At 42.3% G+C, this 17,156-nt stretch overlaps 2 protein-coding genes across 2 annotated transcripts in view; one reads left to right on the forward strand and one right to left on the reverse strand.

Moving 5' to 3' along the window:
- LOC144664636 (replication factor C subunit 1-like) overlaps positions 1-17,156 on the forward strand; it is a 58,444-nt gene that overhangs the window by 26,601 nt on the left and 14,687 nt on the right. The window contains exons 8-11 of the mRNA XM_078525801.1: positions 8,838-9,032; positions 9,798-10,115; positions 11,829-12,008; positions 13,041-13,290. Coding sequence (XP_078381927.1) covers positions 8,838-9,032; positions 9,798-10,115; positions 11,829-12,008; positions 13,041-13,290 — 943 coding nt within the window. The remainder of the gene's footprint in view (positions 1-8,837; positions 9,033-9,797; positions 10,116-11,828; positions 12,009-13,040; positions 13,291-17,156) is intronic.
- On the reverse strand, positions 15,766-16,993 carry LOC144664797 (uncharacterized). Its single transcript, XM_078526015.1, has one exon. The coding sequence runs from the start codon at positions 16,833-16,835 to the stop codon at positions 16,041-16,043; it is 795 nt and encodes a 264-aa protein (XP_078382141.1). The 5' UTR covers positions 16,836-16,993; the 3' UTR covers positions 15,766-16,040.

Below are 17,156 nucleotides of genomic sequence, written 5' to 3' on the forward strand. Positions count from 1 at the left end.
TCTCTTGGTTCACTTGGTTCACCTGGTTCTCTTGGTTCACTTGTTCACCTGGTCACCTGTTCTCTTGTCCTTTTCACCTTTCTCTTGTTCACTTGTTCACCTTCACCTGTTCTCTTGTCACCTTCACTGGTTCACTTTCACCTTTCACCTGGTTCTCTTGGTTCACTTGTTCACCTGGTTCTCTTGTTCTCTTGGTTCACCTGGTTCACCTGGTTCTCTTGGTTCACTTGGTTCACTTGGTTCTCCTGGTTCACTTGGTTCACTTGTTCTCCTGCTTCTCCTGGTTCTCTTGGTTCACCTGGTTCACTTGGTTCACCTGGTTCTCTTGGTTCACTTGGTTCTCCTGGTTCTCTTGGTTCACTTGGTTCTCTGTACTTGGTTCTCCTGGTTGAATTGGTTCACCTGGTTCTCCTGGTTCTCTTGGTTCACTTGGTTCTCCTGGTTCACTTGGTTCTTCTGGTTCACTTGGTTCACCTGGTTCTCTTGGTTCACTTTGTTCTCCTGGTTCTCTTGGTTCACTTGGTTCTCCTGGTTCTCTTGGTTCACTTGGTTCTCCTGGTTCACTTGGTTCTCCTGGTTCACTTGGTTCACCTGGTTCTCTTGGTTCACTTGGTTCTCCTGGTTCTCTTGGTTCACTTGTCTCCTGGTTCTCCTGGTTCTCTTGGTTCACTTGGTTCTCCTGGTTCTCTTGTTTACTTGGTTCTCCTGGTTCTCTTGGTTCACTTAGTTCTCCTGGTTCTCTTGGTTCACTTGGTTCTCCTGGTTCACTTGGTTCACTTGGTTCTCCTGGTTCACCTGGTTCACCTGGTTCTCTTGGTTCACTTGGTTCACCTGGTTCTCTTGGTTCACCTGGTTCTCTTGGTTCTCTTGGTTCACTTGGTTCACCTGGTTTTCTTGGTTCACTTGGTTCTCCTGGTTCTCTTGTTCACTTGGTTCACTTGGTTCACCTGGTTCTCTTTCACTTGGTCTCCTTTCTCTTTTCACTTTTCTCCTTCCTTTTTTGTTCTCCTTTCACCTGTTCTCTTTTCACTTGTTCTCCTGGTTCTCTTGTTCCTTGTTCACTTGGTTCTCCTGGTTCTCCTGGTTCTCTTGGTTCACTTGGTTCTCCTGGTTCTCTTGGTTCACTTGGTTCTCCTGGTTCTCTTGGTTTACTTGGTTCTCCTGGTTCTCTTGGTTCACTTAGTTCTCCTGGTTCTCTTGGTTCACTTGGTTCTCCTGGTTCACTTGGTTCTCTTGGTTCTCCTGGTTCACCTGGTTCTCTTGGTTCACTTGGTTCACTTGGTTCACCTGGTTCTCTTGGTTCACCTGGTTCTCTTGGTTCTCTTGGTTCACTTGGTTCACCTGGTTCTCTTGGTTCACTTGGTTCTCCTGGTTCTCTTGGTTCACTTGGTTCACCTGGTTCTCTTGGTGCACTTGGTTCTCCTTGTTCTCTTGGTTCACTTGGTTCTCCTGGTTCACTTGGTTCTCTTCGTTCTCCTGGTTCACCTGGTTCTCTTGGTTCACTTGGTTCACTTGGTTCACCTGGTTCTCTTGGTTCACCTGGTTCACTTGGTTCTCCTTGTTCTCTTGGTTCACTTGGTTCTCCTGGTTCTCTTGGTTCTCCTGGTTCACTTGGTTCACTTTGTTCTCTTGGTTCACTTGGTTCTCTTCGTTCTCCTGGTTCACCTGGTTCTCTTGGTTCACTTGGTTCACTTGGTTCACCTGGTTCTCTTGGTTCACCTGGTTCAATTGGTTCTCCTGGTTCTCTTGGTTCACTTGGTTCTCCTGGTTCTCTTGGTTCTCCTGGTTCACTTGGTTCACTTTGTTCTCTTGGTTCACTTGGTTCACCTGGTTCTCTTGGTTCACTTGGTTCACCTGGTTCTCCTGGTTCACTTGGTTCTCCTGGTTCACTTGGTTCACTTGGTTCACTTGGTTCACTTGGTTCACTTGGTTCACTTGGTTCACTTGGTTCACTTGGTTCTCCTGGTTCTCTTGGTTCACTTTGTTCTCCTGGGTCTCTTGGTTCACCTGGTTCACTTGGTTCTCCTGGTTCTCTTGGTTCACTTGGTTCTCCTGGTTCTCTTGGTTCACTTGGTTCACTTGGTTCTCCTGGTTCTCTTGGTTCACTTGGTTCTCCTGGTTCTCTTGGTTCACTTGGTTCTCCTGGGTCTCTTGGTTCACTTGGTTCTCCTGGGTCTCTTGGTTCACTTGGTTCTCCTGGTTCTCTTGGTTCACTTGGTTCTCCTGGGTCTCTTGGTTCACTTGGTTCTCCTGGTTCTCTTGGTTCACCTGGTTCTCTTGTTCTCCTGTTCTCTTTACTTGGTCTCTTCTCTTGTTCACTTGGTTCTCTTGCTCCTTTCTCTTGGTCACCTGGTCTCTTGTCTCCTGGTTCTCCTGTTCTCATGGTTCACTTGTTCTCTGTCTTTGTTCACTCGGTTCTCCTTCTATGGCACCTGTTCACTTGTTCTCCTGTTCTCATGGTTCACCTGTTCATTGTTCTCCTGGTTCTATGGTTCCCTGTTAGCTCTTGTTCATTGTTCTCCTGTTCTTTGTCACCTGTCTCTTGTCCCTCTTGTCACTGGTTCTCCTGGTCACCTGCAATTGGTTCTCCTGGTTCTCTTGGTTCACTTGGTTCTCCTGGTTCTCTTGTCACTTGGTTCTCCTGGTTCTCTTGGTTCACCTGGTTCTCTTGGTCTCCTGGTTCACTTGGTTCTCCTGTTCACTTCTTCACTTGTTCTCTTGTCACTTGTTCTCCTGGTCTCTTCGTTCACTTGTTCTCCTGGTCTCTTCGTTCATTGTCTCCTGGTCTTTGGTTCATTGGTTCTCCTGTTCACTTGTTCTCCTGGGTCTCTTGGTTCAATTGGTTCTCCTGGTTCACTTGGTTCTCCTGGGTCTCTTGGTTCACTTGGTTCTCCTGGTTCTCTTGGTTCACCTGTTCTCTTGGTTCTCCTGGTTCTCTTGGTTCACTTGGTTCTCCTGGGTCTCTTGGTTCACTTGTTCTCTTGTTCTCCTGGTTCTCTTGTTCCCTGGTTCTCTTGTTCTCTTTCCCTTGGTTCACTTGTTCTCCTTTCTCATGTCCTTGTCTCCTGTCTTTGTTCACCTGTTCATTGTTCTCCTGTTCTCATGTTCACTCTCTCCTGTTTCGTCACCTTTCTCCTTTTCACTTGTTCTCCTGGTTTTGTTCACCTGTTCTTTGTTCTCCTTTTTTTCACTTTTTTTCTTCTTTGGTTCCCTTTTTTCTTTCTTTTCACTCGGCTCATGTTCTCATGGTTCACCTGGTTCTCCTGGTTCTCTTGTTCACTTGTTCTCCTTCTTTTTCTCCTGTTCACTTTATGCTCCTTTCATTGTTCTCCTGGTTCTCTTGTTCTCCTGTTCACTTTCACTTGTTCTCCTGTTCTCTTGGTTCACTTGGTTCTCCTGGTTCTCTTGGTTCACTTTGTTCTCCTGGTTGACTTGGTTCTCCTGGTTCTCTTGGTTCACTTGGTTCTCCTGGTTCTCTTGGTTCACTTGGTTCTCCTGGTTCTCTTGGTTCACCTGATTCTCTTGGTTCTCCTGTTCACTTGGTTCTCCTGGTTCACTTCTTCTTGGTTCTCTTGGTTCACTTGTTCTCCTGGTTCACTTGTTTTCTTGGTTCACCTGGTTCACTTGGTTCTCTTGTTCACTTTTTTCTTGGCCTTGGTTCTCCTAGTTCTCTTGCTTCACCTGTTCTCCTGGTTCACTTGGTTCACTTGGTTCTCCTGGTTCACTTGGTTCTCCTGGTTCACTTGGTTCTCCTGGTTCACTTGGTTCTCCTAGTTCTCCTTTCACTTGGTTCACTTGTCCTCTTGTTCACTTGTTCTTCTGGTTCACTTGTTCTCCTTTCTCTTGTCATTGGTTCTCCTGCTCTCTTGGTTCCTTGTCTACTGGTTCTCTTCGTTCACTTGGTTCTCCTGGTTCTCTTGGTTCACTTGGTTCTCCTGGGTCTCTTGGTTCACTTGGTTCTCCTGGTTCTCTTGGTTCACCTGGTTCTCTTGGTTCTCCTGGTTCTCTTGGTTCACCTGGTTCTCGTGGTTCTCATGGTTCTCCTGTTCTCCTGGTTCTCTTGGTTCACCTGGTTCTCTTGGTTCACCTGTTCTCTTGGTTCAATTGTTCTCCTGCTCTCTTTTCCTTGGTTCTACTGTCTCTTGGTTCAATTGGTTCTCCTGTTCTCTTGTTCACTTGGTTCTCCTGTTCTCTTGGTTCCTTGGTTCTCCTGGTTCTCTTGTTCACCTGGTTCTCTTGTTCTCCTGGTTCTCTTGTTTCACTTGGTTCCTTGGGTCTCTTGGTTCTCCTGGTTCTCTTGGTTCACCTGGTTCTCTTGGTTCTCCTGGTTCTCTTGGTTCACTTGGTTCTCCTGGTTCTCATGGTTCACTTGGTTCTCCTGGTTCTCTTGGTTCACCTGGTTCACTTGGTTCTCCTGGTTCTCATGGTTCACTCGGTTCTCCTGGTTCTCATGGTTCACCTGGTTCAATTGGTTCTCCTGGTTCTCTTGGTTCACTTGGTTCTCCTGGTTCTCTTGGTTCACCTGGTTCTCTTGATTCTCCTGGTTCTCTTGGTTCACTTGGTTCACTTGGTTCACCTGGTTCTCTTGGTTCACCTGGTTCAATTGGTTCTCCTGGTTCTCTTGGTTCACTTGGTTCTCCTGGTTCTCTTGGTTCTCCTGGTTCACTTGGTTCACTTTGTTCTCTTGGTTCACTTGGTTCACCTGGTTCTCTTGGTTTACTTGGTTCACCTGGTTCTCCTGGTTCACTTGGTTCTCCTGGTTCACTTGGTTCACTTGGTTCACTTGGTTCACTTGGTTCACTTGGTTCACTTGGTTCACTTGGTTCTCCTGGTTCTGTTGGTTCACTTTGTTCTCCTGGGTCTCTTGGTTCACCTGGTTCACTTGGTTCTCCTGGTTCTCTTGGTTCACTTGGTTCTCCTGGTTCTCTTGGTTCACTTGGTTCACTTGGTTCTCCTGGTTCTCTTGGTTCACTTGGTTCTCCTGGTTCTCTTGGTTCACTTGGTTCTCCTGGGTCTCTTGGTTCACTTGGTTCTCCTGGGTCTCTTGGTTCACTTGGTTCTCCTGGTTCTCTTGGTTCACTTGGTTCTCCTGGGTCTCTTGGTTCACTTGGTTCTCCTGGTTCTCTTGGTTCACCTGTTCTCTTGGTTCTCCTGGTTCTCTTGGTTCACTTGGTTCTCCTGGTTCTCTTGTTCACTTGGTTCTCTTTTCTCCTTTTCTCTTGGTCACCTGGTTCTTTGGTTCTCCTGGTTCTCCTGGTTCTCTGGTTCACTTGGTTCTCCTGTTCTCTTGGTTCACTCGGTTCTCCTGTTCTCATTTCACCTGGTTCTCTTGTTCTCCTGGTTCTCATGGTTCACCTGGTTCATTGTTCTCTTGGTTCACTTGGTTCTCCTGGTTCTCTTGGTTCACCTGGTTCTCTTGTTCTCCTGTTCTCTTGGTTCACTCGGTTCTCCTGTTCACCTGGTTCACTTGGTTCTCCTGGTTCTCTTGGTTCACTTGGTTCTCCTGGTTCTCTTGGTACACTTGGTTCTCCTGGTTCTCTTGGTTCACCTGGTTCTCTTGGTTCTCCTGGTTCACTTGGTTCTCCTGGTTCACTTGCTTCACTTGGTTCTCTTGGTTCACTTGGTTCTCCTGTTCTCTTCGTTCACTTGGTTCTCCTGGGTCTCTTGGTTCACTTGGTTCTCCTGGTTCACTTGGTTCTCCTGGGTCTCTTGGTTCACTTGGTTCTCCTGGTTCACTTGGTTCTCCTGGGTCTCTTGGTTCACTTGGTTCTCCTGGTTCTCTTGGTTCACCTGGTTCTCTTGGTTCTCCTGGTTCTCTTGGTTCACTTGGTTCTCCTGGGTCTCTTGGTTCACTTGGTTCTCTTGGTTCTCCTGGTTCTCTTGGTTCACCTGGTTCTCTTGGTTCTCCTGGTTCCCTTGGTTCACTTGGTTCTCCTGGTTCTCCTGGTTCACTTGGTTCTCCTGGTTCTCTTTGTTCACCTGGTCACTTGGTTCTCCTGGTTCCATGCACTCGGTTCTCCTGTTCTCATGTTCACCTTATTGTTCTTTTCTCTTGTTCACTTGTTCTCCTGGTTTTTTGGTTCACCTGGTTCTCTTGTTCTCCTGTCTTTGTCTTTTGTTTCCTGTTCTGGTTCACCTGGTTTTTGTTCTCTGGTCTTTGCCTCGGTTCTCATGTTCTCATGGTTCACCTGGTTCTCCTGGTTCTCTTGGTTCACTTGGTTCTCCTGGTTCTCTTGGTTCTCCTGTTCACTGGGTCACTTGGTTCTCCTGGTTCTCTTGGTTCACTTGGTTCTCCTGGGTCTCTTGGTTCACTTGGTTCTCCTGGTTCTCTTGGTTCACCTGATTCTCTTGGTTCTCCTGGTTCACTTGGTTCTCCTGGTTCACTTGCTTCACTTGGTTCTCTTGGTTCACTTGGTTCTCCTGGTTCACTTGGTTTTCTTGGTTCACCTGGTTCACTTGGTTCTCTTGGTTCACTTTGTTTTCTTGGATCGCTTGGTTCTCCTAGTTCTCTTGCTTCACCTGGTTCTCCTGGTTCACTTGGTTCACTTGGTTCTCCTGGTTCACTTGGTTCTCCTGGTTCACTTGGTTCTCCTGGTTCACTTGGTTCTCCTAGTTCTCCTGGTTCACTTGGTTCCTTGATCCTCTTGGTTCACTTGGTTCTTCTGGTTCACTTGGTTCTCCTGGTTCTCTTGGTTCAATTGGTTCTCCTGGCTCTCTTGGTTCACTTGGTTCTACTGGGTCTCTTCGTTCACTTGGTTCTCCTGGTTCTCTTGGTTCACTTGGTTCTCCTGGGTCTCTTGGTTCACTTGGTTCTCCTGGTTCTCTTGGTTCACCTGGTTCTCTTGGTTCTCCTGGTTCTCTTGGTTCACCTGTTCTCGTGGTTCTCATGGTTCTCCTGGTTCTCCTGTTCTCTTGTTCACCTGGTTCTCTTGGTTCACCTGGTTCTCTTGGTTCAATTGGTTCTCCTGGCTCTCTTGGTTCACTTGGTTCTACTGGGTCTCTTGGTTCAATTGGTTCTCCTGGTTCTCTTGGTTCACTTGGTTCTCCTGGGTCTCTTGGTTCACTTGGTTCTCCTGGTTCTCTTGGTTCACCTGGTTCTCTTGGTTCTCCTGGTTCTCTTGTTTCACTTGGTTCACTTGGGTCTCTTGGTTCTCCTGGTTCTCTTGGTTCACCTGGTTCTCTTGGTTCTCCTGGTTCTCTTGGTTCACTTGGTTCTCCTGGTTCTCATGGTTCACTTGGTTCTCCTGGTTCTCTTGGTTCACCTGGTTCACTTGGTTCTCCTGGTTCTCATGGTTCACTCGGTTCTCCTGGTTCTCATGGTTCACCTGGTTCAATTGGTTCTCCTGGTTCTCTTGGTTCACTTGGTTCTCCTGGTTCTCTTGGTTCACCTGGTTCTCTTGATTCTCCTGGTTCTCTTGGTTCACTTGGTTCTTTTGGTTCTCCTGGTTCTCTTGGTTCACCTGGTTCTCTTGGTTCTCCTGGGTCTCTTGGTTCACTCGGTTTTCCTTGTTCTCATGGTTCACCTGGTTCAATTGGTTCTCCTGGTTCTCTTGGTTCTCCTGGTTCACTTGGTTCACTTTGTTCTCCTTGTTCACTTGGTTCTCCTGGTTCTCTTGGTTCTCCTGGTTCACTTAGTCACTTGGTTCTCCTGGTTCTCTTGGTTCACTTTGTTCTCCTGGTTCACTTGGTTCTCCTGGTTCTCTTGGTTCACTTGGTTCACTTGGTTCACTTGGTTCTCCTGGGTCTCTTGGTTCACTTGGTTCTCCTGGTTCTCTTGGTTCACCTGGTTCTCTTGGTTCTCCTGGTTCACTTGGTTCTCCTGGTTCACTTGGTTCACTTGGTTCTCCTGGTTCGCTTGGTTCTCTTGGTGCTCCTGGTTCACTTGGTTCTCCTGGTTCTCTTGGTTCACTTGGTTCTCCTGGTTCACTTGGTTCTCTTGGTTCACTTTGTTTTCTTGGATCGCTTGGTTCTCCTATTTCTCTTGCTTCACCTGGTTCTCCTGTTTCACTTGGTTCACTTGGTTCTCCTGGTTCACTTGGTTCTCCTGGTTCACTTGGTTCTCCTGGTTCACTTGGTTCTCCTGGTTCACTTGGTTCTCCTGGTTCTCTTGGTTCTCCTGGTTCACTTGGTTCTCCTGGTTCACTTGGTTCTCCTGGTTCACTTGGTTCACTTGGTCCTCTTGGTTCACTTGGTTTACTTTGTTCTCCTGGTTCTCTTGGTTCACTTGGTTCTCCTGGTTCACTTGGTTCTCCTGGTTCTCTTGGTTGACTTGGTTCTCTTGGTTCACTTGGTTCACTTGGTTCACTTGGTTCTCTTGGTTCACCTTGTTCACTTGGTTCTCCTGGTTCTCGTGGTTCAATTGGTTCTCCTGATTCTCTTGGTTCACGTAGTTCACTTGGCTCTCCTGGTTCACTTGGTTCACCTGGTTTTTTTGGTCACTTGGTTCACTTGGTTCTCTTGGTTCACTTGGTTCTCCTGGTTCTCTTGGTTCTCCTGGTTCACTTGGTTCTCTTGGTTCACTTGGTTTTCCTGCTTGTCATTGTTCTCTTGGTTCACCTGGTTCACTTGGTTCTTTTGGTTCACTTGGTTCTCCTGGCTCACTTTGTTCACCTGGTTTTCTTGGTCACATGGTTCTCCTGGTTCTCTTGGTTCTCCTGGTTTACCTGGTTTAACATGTCTATGCTTTGTTGTTATCTTTAATAACTTATTCTTCTCCTTGCCTACTTTCCAAGCCAAAATAAAATGGCCGGCCTAGCCTTTTCAAATCTCAAACTGTCATTTTTAATTAATAAAATCCTTTCAGTTAGAGAGGAATTAATTTGTTTCTTTTCTTACAGAGATCTGATGAGTCAGAAGAAAATGAAGAAATAGTTACGAGTAAAGATGAGGACTCAGTAGATAGGAAAGAAAAGGGACAGAAGGAAAATGGGAATCTGAATGGGAGAGCAATGGAACAACCATCCAAGAAAAGAAAAGAAGACTCATCTAGTCCACAGCTTAAAGTGAAAAAGTCATCACCAGAGAAGAAAAAGGTAACTATAATTATTCTTCCAAAAATTCAATTACACACTCAAAACTCTCCTTATCTCCAGTAATAGAGAGACAACTTTATTACAGACGGTCCACTTCTTTCCAGAAAAAACCAGAAATCATTATAAATTATACCTGTACCTGAACTGATAAGCTTTCAGCCTCTGGCCCTTTGGTGTCTGTATTAAAGAGGTTTTAACTGTATATATTGTGGTTCAATTTATTGTATCGTTGGTTGAATTTTTTTCCTTTTGTTTTAAACTCATTATCATACATATCCAAAAACAAAGGAAAATAAAATTTTAAATTTAATTGAACCATAACCTATTTTGTAGTGACTGCAGACTATGGTAACATGCAAACACAGTCAAACACATCCTAAATATTGATCATCTAAATATTGATCAGAAATGCTGTCTAGAGTAAATTCATGGGACTTGGATAAGCCCTTTATTTAGGGGTCAACTAGCGAGTAAACTATTAAATGAAATTGAAGTGGCTGATATAATTTGCAGGGTTTTGTCGCTTGTTACTCTGGTCATAGCAATCAGCTTGTGACGAACAAGCTTAGTGTTGCCACAGCTACCTTCTCTTCCAGTTGCTAATGCCTTCTTCAAAACATTTTGAAACCCCTAGATTTAAATTAGCTACATGTACCTCTAAGACAGAAGACTATTGAGTTTGACGTTTATAACATGCCGATATTATATTTTTGTAAGTAGTTATTTTTGTCAGTGTTTTAATTTACATACCCTTATCCCCATAAGACCCCAGAGAAGGAACCAAAGGCCACACCTGCTAGCAGGCTTGCAGCCAAAGCAGCTGCAGCAGCATCAAAAACAACAATTCCCATTCCTGAGACTCCAATCAGAGACACTAAGCAAAGCCCAAAAAAGACTGTTACTCCAACGAAAGAGGACAAAGGTGTTGTAAAGGAATCTCCAGACAAGAAAACTCCAAAGACATCAAAAGCTGATGAAAAGGATGATGAAATCCCTCCATCTTTAGAGAAGAAAAAATCAGGTTATCGCAGTTTCATGTCAAGGGATGGACCCAGAGCTCTTGGGTCAAAACCAATCCCTGAGGTCAGTGTAACAACAGTCAATTGTAAACTTTTCTGAGTATCCTTATGATTTTATCACTTGCGTAGAAATGCTGTTGGTAAAAAAAGAAAATTGAAATTGTGATTTGCATTCTTATTATTTTTTGGTTGTTTTCATTCTACTGTCAACAGTAGCTGATGAGCGATCATAAAAAATACCATTTGTATTTGTGTATATGCACCCTAACCAAGGTCACTGCATTGTTCTTGGGCAAGACACTTCACTCTCACAGTACCTCTTTATACCAAGTAGTATAAATGTGTACACACAAATTGTTATCTGGGGCAACCTGACAGAATTCCGAGGGGAATACTAGCAAAAATGCTGAAAAAAATGTATGCAATACTTGCCATGTCATGTTGTAGAAACTTGTCTGGGAGTTTACGAGCCATCAAGGGATCTGATATGTTGTTGATATGTTAGTCGATAGTCAATTGACACATCAACTGATACTCGACCAATAGTTGGTTAAGGTTCAGTCAATAGTCAGTTGATATATTGGTTGATTAAAATAAGGCTACGTTTACACGGACACGGTTTCATTTGTAACCGCATCGAAAGCGATGTGGTTACGCCTTTCGTTTACACAGCACCGATCGAGACCACTACTGTAACCGGGTCGTTTTGAAAACGGTGTCAAAAGTGGAGCGTTTTCAAAACGATACGGTTTCGTTGTCGTGTAAACGATCAAAAACGGCGAAACCTCCTCGATTTGAAAACGGCCATGTATTTTGGCACGAACTGGCTGGCTTGCGAAGGGTAAACATGGTAAAACACGCATAGAGAGCAGCGCTTGCTTATACAATCACATTCGAAAACAGTCGGAAAATCGTTATATAGACTCCGTGTAAACACTTTGAAACCGTGTCGTTTTCGATGTGGTTTCGAGGTCATGAAACCGTGTCGATTGATAACCGTGTCCGTGTAAACGTAGCCTAAGTGTCGGCTTTCAATCAGCTGAGTGTGGACAGACTCCCATCTGGCTCGGCATAGTCAGCCAATAGTCCACCAACTCCTGGTCGAAAGTCAGTTGATATGTCAGTGGATTGCTGGCGATCGACTATCAGCCAACCAGCCAACAAGCCAAGCCAATCAGCCTATTGGCTGACTTTCGACTCATTATTGGCCAAATGTCGATGGATATGTCAGATGACTATTGACCAATACATGTATGTCCGCAACTTGACTATCCACCAATATATTGACAAAGATATTGGACAATACTACCCATAGTAAACAGGATCCCTATAAGGCTTGTGAATACTTAACCTTATAATTAAGGTTAACCTTAACCTTAAAATATTTAATTAATTAATTAATTAATTAATTAACCTTAAAATTAAGGTTAACCTTAACCTTAAAATATTTAACAATTATACTGCAAAATTGCGCGGAATATTGCCCAATACTTAGCCGACGAGGCCGTAGGCCGAGTTGGCTAAAATCAGACGATATTCTGCAAGATTTAGCAGGGTAATTGTTTTATTATTCAACAAATTGTCAACGAAACACATTTTGGACATAGAAAAACTGTAATTATGCAGTGCTTTACAAGATTTCGGTCCAATCTTCACAACCTACCAATATCGCAGGATATCTGTTATGTACGGATGGCAGATATTGTTAACATTTTGACCATATATGGGCAGCGCGCGCATCTGTTGAATAATAAGGAATGTTATATGTTAACTCCAGGGTGCAGAGAACTGCTTGGAGGGACTGACATTTGTTATTACTGGAGTGCTGGAGAGTATCGAGAGGGATGATGCTGCTGATTTGGTTCAGAGGTATGGCGGCAAGGTGACCCAGTCAATTAGCAAGAAAACAAGTTATATTGTGGTGGGACGGGATCCTGGTGAGAGTAAACTTTCTAAGGTGAGTGGCAGTCAACCAACTGCCTTGTGTATAAATTATGGAGGATGGGTGTGACTGGGATATCTGGAGGGGGGGGGAGGGGTGCATGTGGGCTGCGCTTTGATCAGCCAGGCCCCTAGATGAAATACGACTCGCATGGCTCGCAATCCCTGTAAAGCAGCCATGAAACCCTATGCCTGAACACATGTCACACTGACTTGATCAGTGGAATTCATAGGTTTCTTGGGTTTCCTCGGTTTCCTGGGTTTCTTCGTTTTCATGGGTTTCCTCATTTTCATGGGTTTCCTCGGTTTCATGGGTTTCATAGGGTTCATGGGTTACTGGGTTTCATGGGTTTCAAGGGTTTCAGTGGTCTCATGGGATACAGGGGTTTCGTGGGTTTTGATGGTTTCATGAGTTTCATGGGTTTAGGGGGGGTTTCTTAGGTTTCATAGGTTTAATTGTTTTCCTCGATTTCATGGTTTTCATGGGTTTCCTAGGTTTCTTAGGCTTCATGGGTTTCCTCAGTTTCATGGGTTTCTTCGGTTTCATGGGTTTCCTCAGTTTCATGTTTTCACAGGATTCATGGTTTCATGGTTTTTCTGGTTTTGTAGGTTTCATAGGTTTCATAGGATTCAGAAAATTTTATAACCCTCCTAAGAAAGGTCTTATGTTTTTTCAATGACGTTCTTCCAAAGGGTTGGGTATTGGTATTTCCAATATGGTGGCCTAATGGTTAGCCCTTTGTTTTATCTTGGTTTCCCTCTTTGTGGCTAATGAAATGGTTATAGACCACCCCCCCCCCCTCCCCAAAAATCATTTCAACAAAATAATAAAGACAGTTTTAAAGAAACAATTGTTTTATGATACTGCACGACATATAGTGCTGCACAGTGTCTATTAAATAATTATTCATTTTTTGTAAGGCTTGGAAGTGGAAGGCATGGTGGGCTAAATTATAGTTAGCAAGCTGAAACTGGGATGAGCTTCAGTGTGATGGGCAACTAGGCCGGAACACAGTCTTAAATGTTTTTACTGTGACTGCTTTGTTAGGCTAAGCAAGTAGGGACAACACAACTGGATGAAGATGGGCTGTTTGAACTTGTCAAGACAAGACCAGGAAAGACTATCAGCTATGAGCCTCCCACCATGGAAAAGAAATCAAAGAAGAAAGGAAAAGCTGAGGCAGTTGAAACATTGAGCCAAGGAAAGGAACAGTTTGAAGGGGAATCATCCCAGCTTAGTGAACGATCAGTTTCATCTCCTGCGACACAGACACCTACATCGTCTCCTACAACAAAAGGTACATTGTACATAATTACAGTCATTTTCATCATTTTTGTTAAACACTGATAATTTAAGGCCTGGTCTTATTTTTGTTCAGAAATTATTTTGCCATTCTTATTTTGTGTCTAGAGACATGACACAAGATAGAGTATTGGAGGTGCTTCAGTCTGTGCATCCTATCATAACGTTCGAAATGTAATGATTTTTTTTTGTAAGATTTCGTAAGACCAATGTAATGCAAAATAGAGGTGGCGTGCACCTTGGAGGGATATGTAGAGATACTTTCACAATAATATGGCCAGCTTGGCTCAGAATTCAAGAGAAAACCTTAGCCTAAGCTGTGAGACTTTGGAGAGCTGGGCATTTATATTTGCAGTCTGTCATAATAATGGGGATGAACAGCTTTATAAAAAAGTCCTTAAACTGCAATGGCATATCAGATTATACCACCAGTAAGGCATCTGAATAGCATAATATTTTTGCCCAGCAAAAATTTGTCAGAACAGATGGGCATTTGTGATGTGAATTCCCAGGGCCCGAATAAAGCAAACATAGAAGTAGGGTTCCTGGCGATCCGTTTCTCTGTATTCAGCTTGAAAGCTGTTTTAAAATCCTTTTCAACTAAAATGAGATTGCAAGAAACCTAACCATAACATAAATTGCAAATTAATTTAATTGAAAATAAAATTTAAATTTAATTTAAATTGGATGTTATTTTAAATAAAAATTTTAAGTTAAAAATTAATATTTCATTAAATTTAAATTTAAAAATATAATTTATTCATTTTGATTTTGATTTTAAAATGTTATTTTTATTTTTTTTAATGTACAATTAAATTATAATAAATTTTAATTTAGATTTAATTAAAAATTAAAATTTAATTTAATTAAATTTAAAAACTAAAATTTGATTCGAATCAACAAGTTTTTGGAAGTTGATTGTATAATGAAATTAAACGCTAAAAAATTGGAACGACGTTTTGACCGTTCGACGGTCATTTTCAAGTTAGGTGTTAGAATAAAATTACATGTGTAAATATAGTAAAAGCGCTAAAATATGTACATACAAACAATAGACAATAAGAATAAAAAGGCTAAAAATGGCTAAAAAATAACTTTGCGAATGGCATGCATAGTTGTAAAAGATATAATTAAAAATAGGTCACCAAGGGTGACATGAGTCTAATGCCGTATGGCATAGTGATACAGATTGCGCGGTTTTCGTAAGCCGGTTAAAATTGGTTAGAGGTTTGTGTTCGGGAGTTTAATTTAAAATGCTTATAGCAAGCTAGGGGCATCGTGGATGATTATGGATGAAAACGAAACAGTCATAAATGTTATATGCTTCACAAAATTTAAAGTATGAACAAGAACAGGAGTTGATGTTACTTCTTCCGTATTGTCCGTAAAAGCAGAAACGATTAAACATTTGGACAAGATTGCGTGACGATTTACAAAAAGCATGTTCATTACAACAAGGGTTGAAGAACTTCACATCGTTTTCTTTCAGATTTTTCACCATTTTGATGATGACTCTTGAAACAGATTTTGCAATAAAAGCAATTGAAATAGTGACTGTTACTCTATTGTACTGTAAGCACTTAGTGACAGATTTTCCTAAAAACGGGTGTAAATGCTCACGTCAATATAATGATGACCTTTTGAACGCTGGAAACTAGACAATTATTATCGAGCTACCATACACAGGAGCGAAGACTGTTTATCATGATGTACAAATTTGGCGAATCATCACTTCCATATCAATGTAACCATTTTATGATTTTTCTAGCTGTAAGAAGAACTTAAGATCTCTGAGAGTCGTAAAAGCATGAAATTCGATTTCAGTGTATGGCAAAGGCCGGGGACAGTGTAATACTGCAAAGCGGCCAAACAATCGCATTTTGATTTAGTCGCGTAACTTGATTTACATTTATCCATGTACATCTTTTATTTTTGAAGGTTTTTGTTTGCACTGTAAAGAAAAAATTGGTCAAAATTCGAATGACTTAAATACAAAATACGAGGTAAAGTTTTCTATTTTTTAAAACAAAATAAATATTTGGTCGCATTGTGTAAATAAACGCGAGTCGCCGTCGAAATATTTTTTTCTCAAAGACGTCTTGCTTAAAAAGCAAGACGAAAACACAAGTGCTTAACTGAACTGAAAACGAAGATTTATTTTCACAAAAAGCTTACAAATGTCTTAACTGGAAAATTATTACGTCCTGTTCAAGTGTTGAATAATCGTGACTTGAGAAAGAACTTTTAATTATGCGTGGGAACACGTGTCGCTGATTGGCTGTTTTTAATTGAAACTAATTGTGCGTGTCCGTACGGAGTCCGTTCTTGCAGCTGATCATTGTTTTCTACATTACAGCGAACGATTATCGATCCCGAACCATTCCCTTGGGATTGCTAACAGCTTTTTTCATATAACAAAGAGTCTAATGCGCATGCGCAAAGCGCACGCAAGCATTAGACTCAAAAACGTAAAGCAAGCGAATAAGACGACGAGAATAAGAACATTAAAATACCTAAAAATATCTAAACAAATAATTTCGCGCGGAGCGAGTCACTCTGTTTGTTAAGTTTCGGTTTCAGAAGTCTAATAAAAAGCATTTCAAAAATCAAACAGTCAAGCTTGCTTTGGCACTTCCTTAAAATCTTAAAATTCTTCTCGATGTTGTGTGGCTCCTTTCCATGTTGCTCTTTCACGTGATGTCCAATAGACGATCCTTTGTGTTCTTCGATGCGCTGGTGCAAGTGTCAACAAGAATAGCCGACGTAATCTGCATCACACAGATCACACTTATAATAATAAACAGCGCTTTGTTGGTTTACGATGGGCGGTTTCTGTTCCTTCACTTTAATTGTGTCTTTGATCTTACGGCTGGTGTAAACTGGACGGATCTCGGTGTTTATCTTTCGGCTGAGATCGCTCAGTTGTCTGCGTACTGAGTTTGCTGCTTTTTGATCCTTGTACGGCAAAACGATTCTAATAGGAACTTCTCCTGGACTAGGGACCTGCTGTTGTTGAGGACACGCATTTCCCGTTACAACTTTCGCCTCGACGAATTGTCGGATGGTGGTTTCTACGAGGGATTCTGGATACTGTAAATTGGCAAAGGTCTCCTTAAGACGTTCGCATTCTTGATGGAAAAGTTGCCAGTTCGAGGAAAGCTTGAATGCGCGATTCAGCATTGTTTTGAGTAGTGAGTGCTTGTACTTTACATCAACATGGCTTTGGTAGTGTAATAAAAGCCCAGTATCTGTCGGTTTCTTGTAGACCTTCGTGTCCAGCTGGGATCCATTTTTGATAATCTCCATTCCTAGAAACGGTAGTTTGTTGTTGTCTTCCAGTTCCATTGTGAAACTGACAGAGGGATGGATTTCGTTTAGTGTTGATAAGAATTCAGAGGCAGCTGTAGCATCAGGCATTTTGCTGAGAGTATCGTCGACGTAACGCTTGTAAAATGCAGGCATCTTGTTTTGGATTTCTAATTGCTCTTCGATGCCGCACATGAAAGTATTGGCCATAAGAGGTCCGAGCGGAGACCCCATGGCAACACCGTCCACCTGTTCATACAAATTTCCCTGAAATTGAAACAGCTGATTCTTGGTGGCAATTCCAAGCAACTCAATTAGGTCAGGTTTAGTGATGTTGAGGTTGTACTCCTTGTTTAACCAATCATCCTTGAATGCTTTCTCTGCCAGGAGTTCAATAGTTTCATTAACAGGTAAATTATTTTAATTTATTAATTAATTAAGGTTAATTAAATTAAAATTAAATTAAAATTGAAATTAAGCTTAATTTTGAAATTTAAATTTAAGACTTTGGTTTTAATTTTAAATTTTAAAATTTAATTTTAAAAATTAAAAATT

Source organism: Oculina patagonica, chromosome 9 (genome assembly GCF_052425735.1).
Source record: "Oculina patagonica isolate OP01 chromosome 9, crgOcupat, whole genome shotgun sequence".
NCBI lineage: Eukaryota > Metazoa > Cnidaria > Anthozoa > Scleractinia > Oculinidae > Oculina > Oculina patagonica.

What these genes read in the sequence shown, in the direction of transcription:
- LOC144664797 (XM_078526015.1), bottom strand. Translation starts at nt 16,835, where the DNA reads ATGGGGTCTCCGCTCGGACCTCTTATGGCCAATACTTTCATGTGCGGC.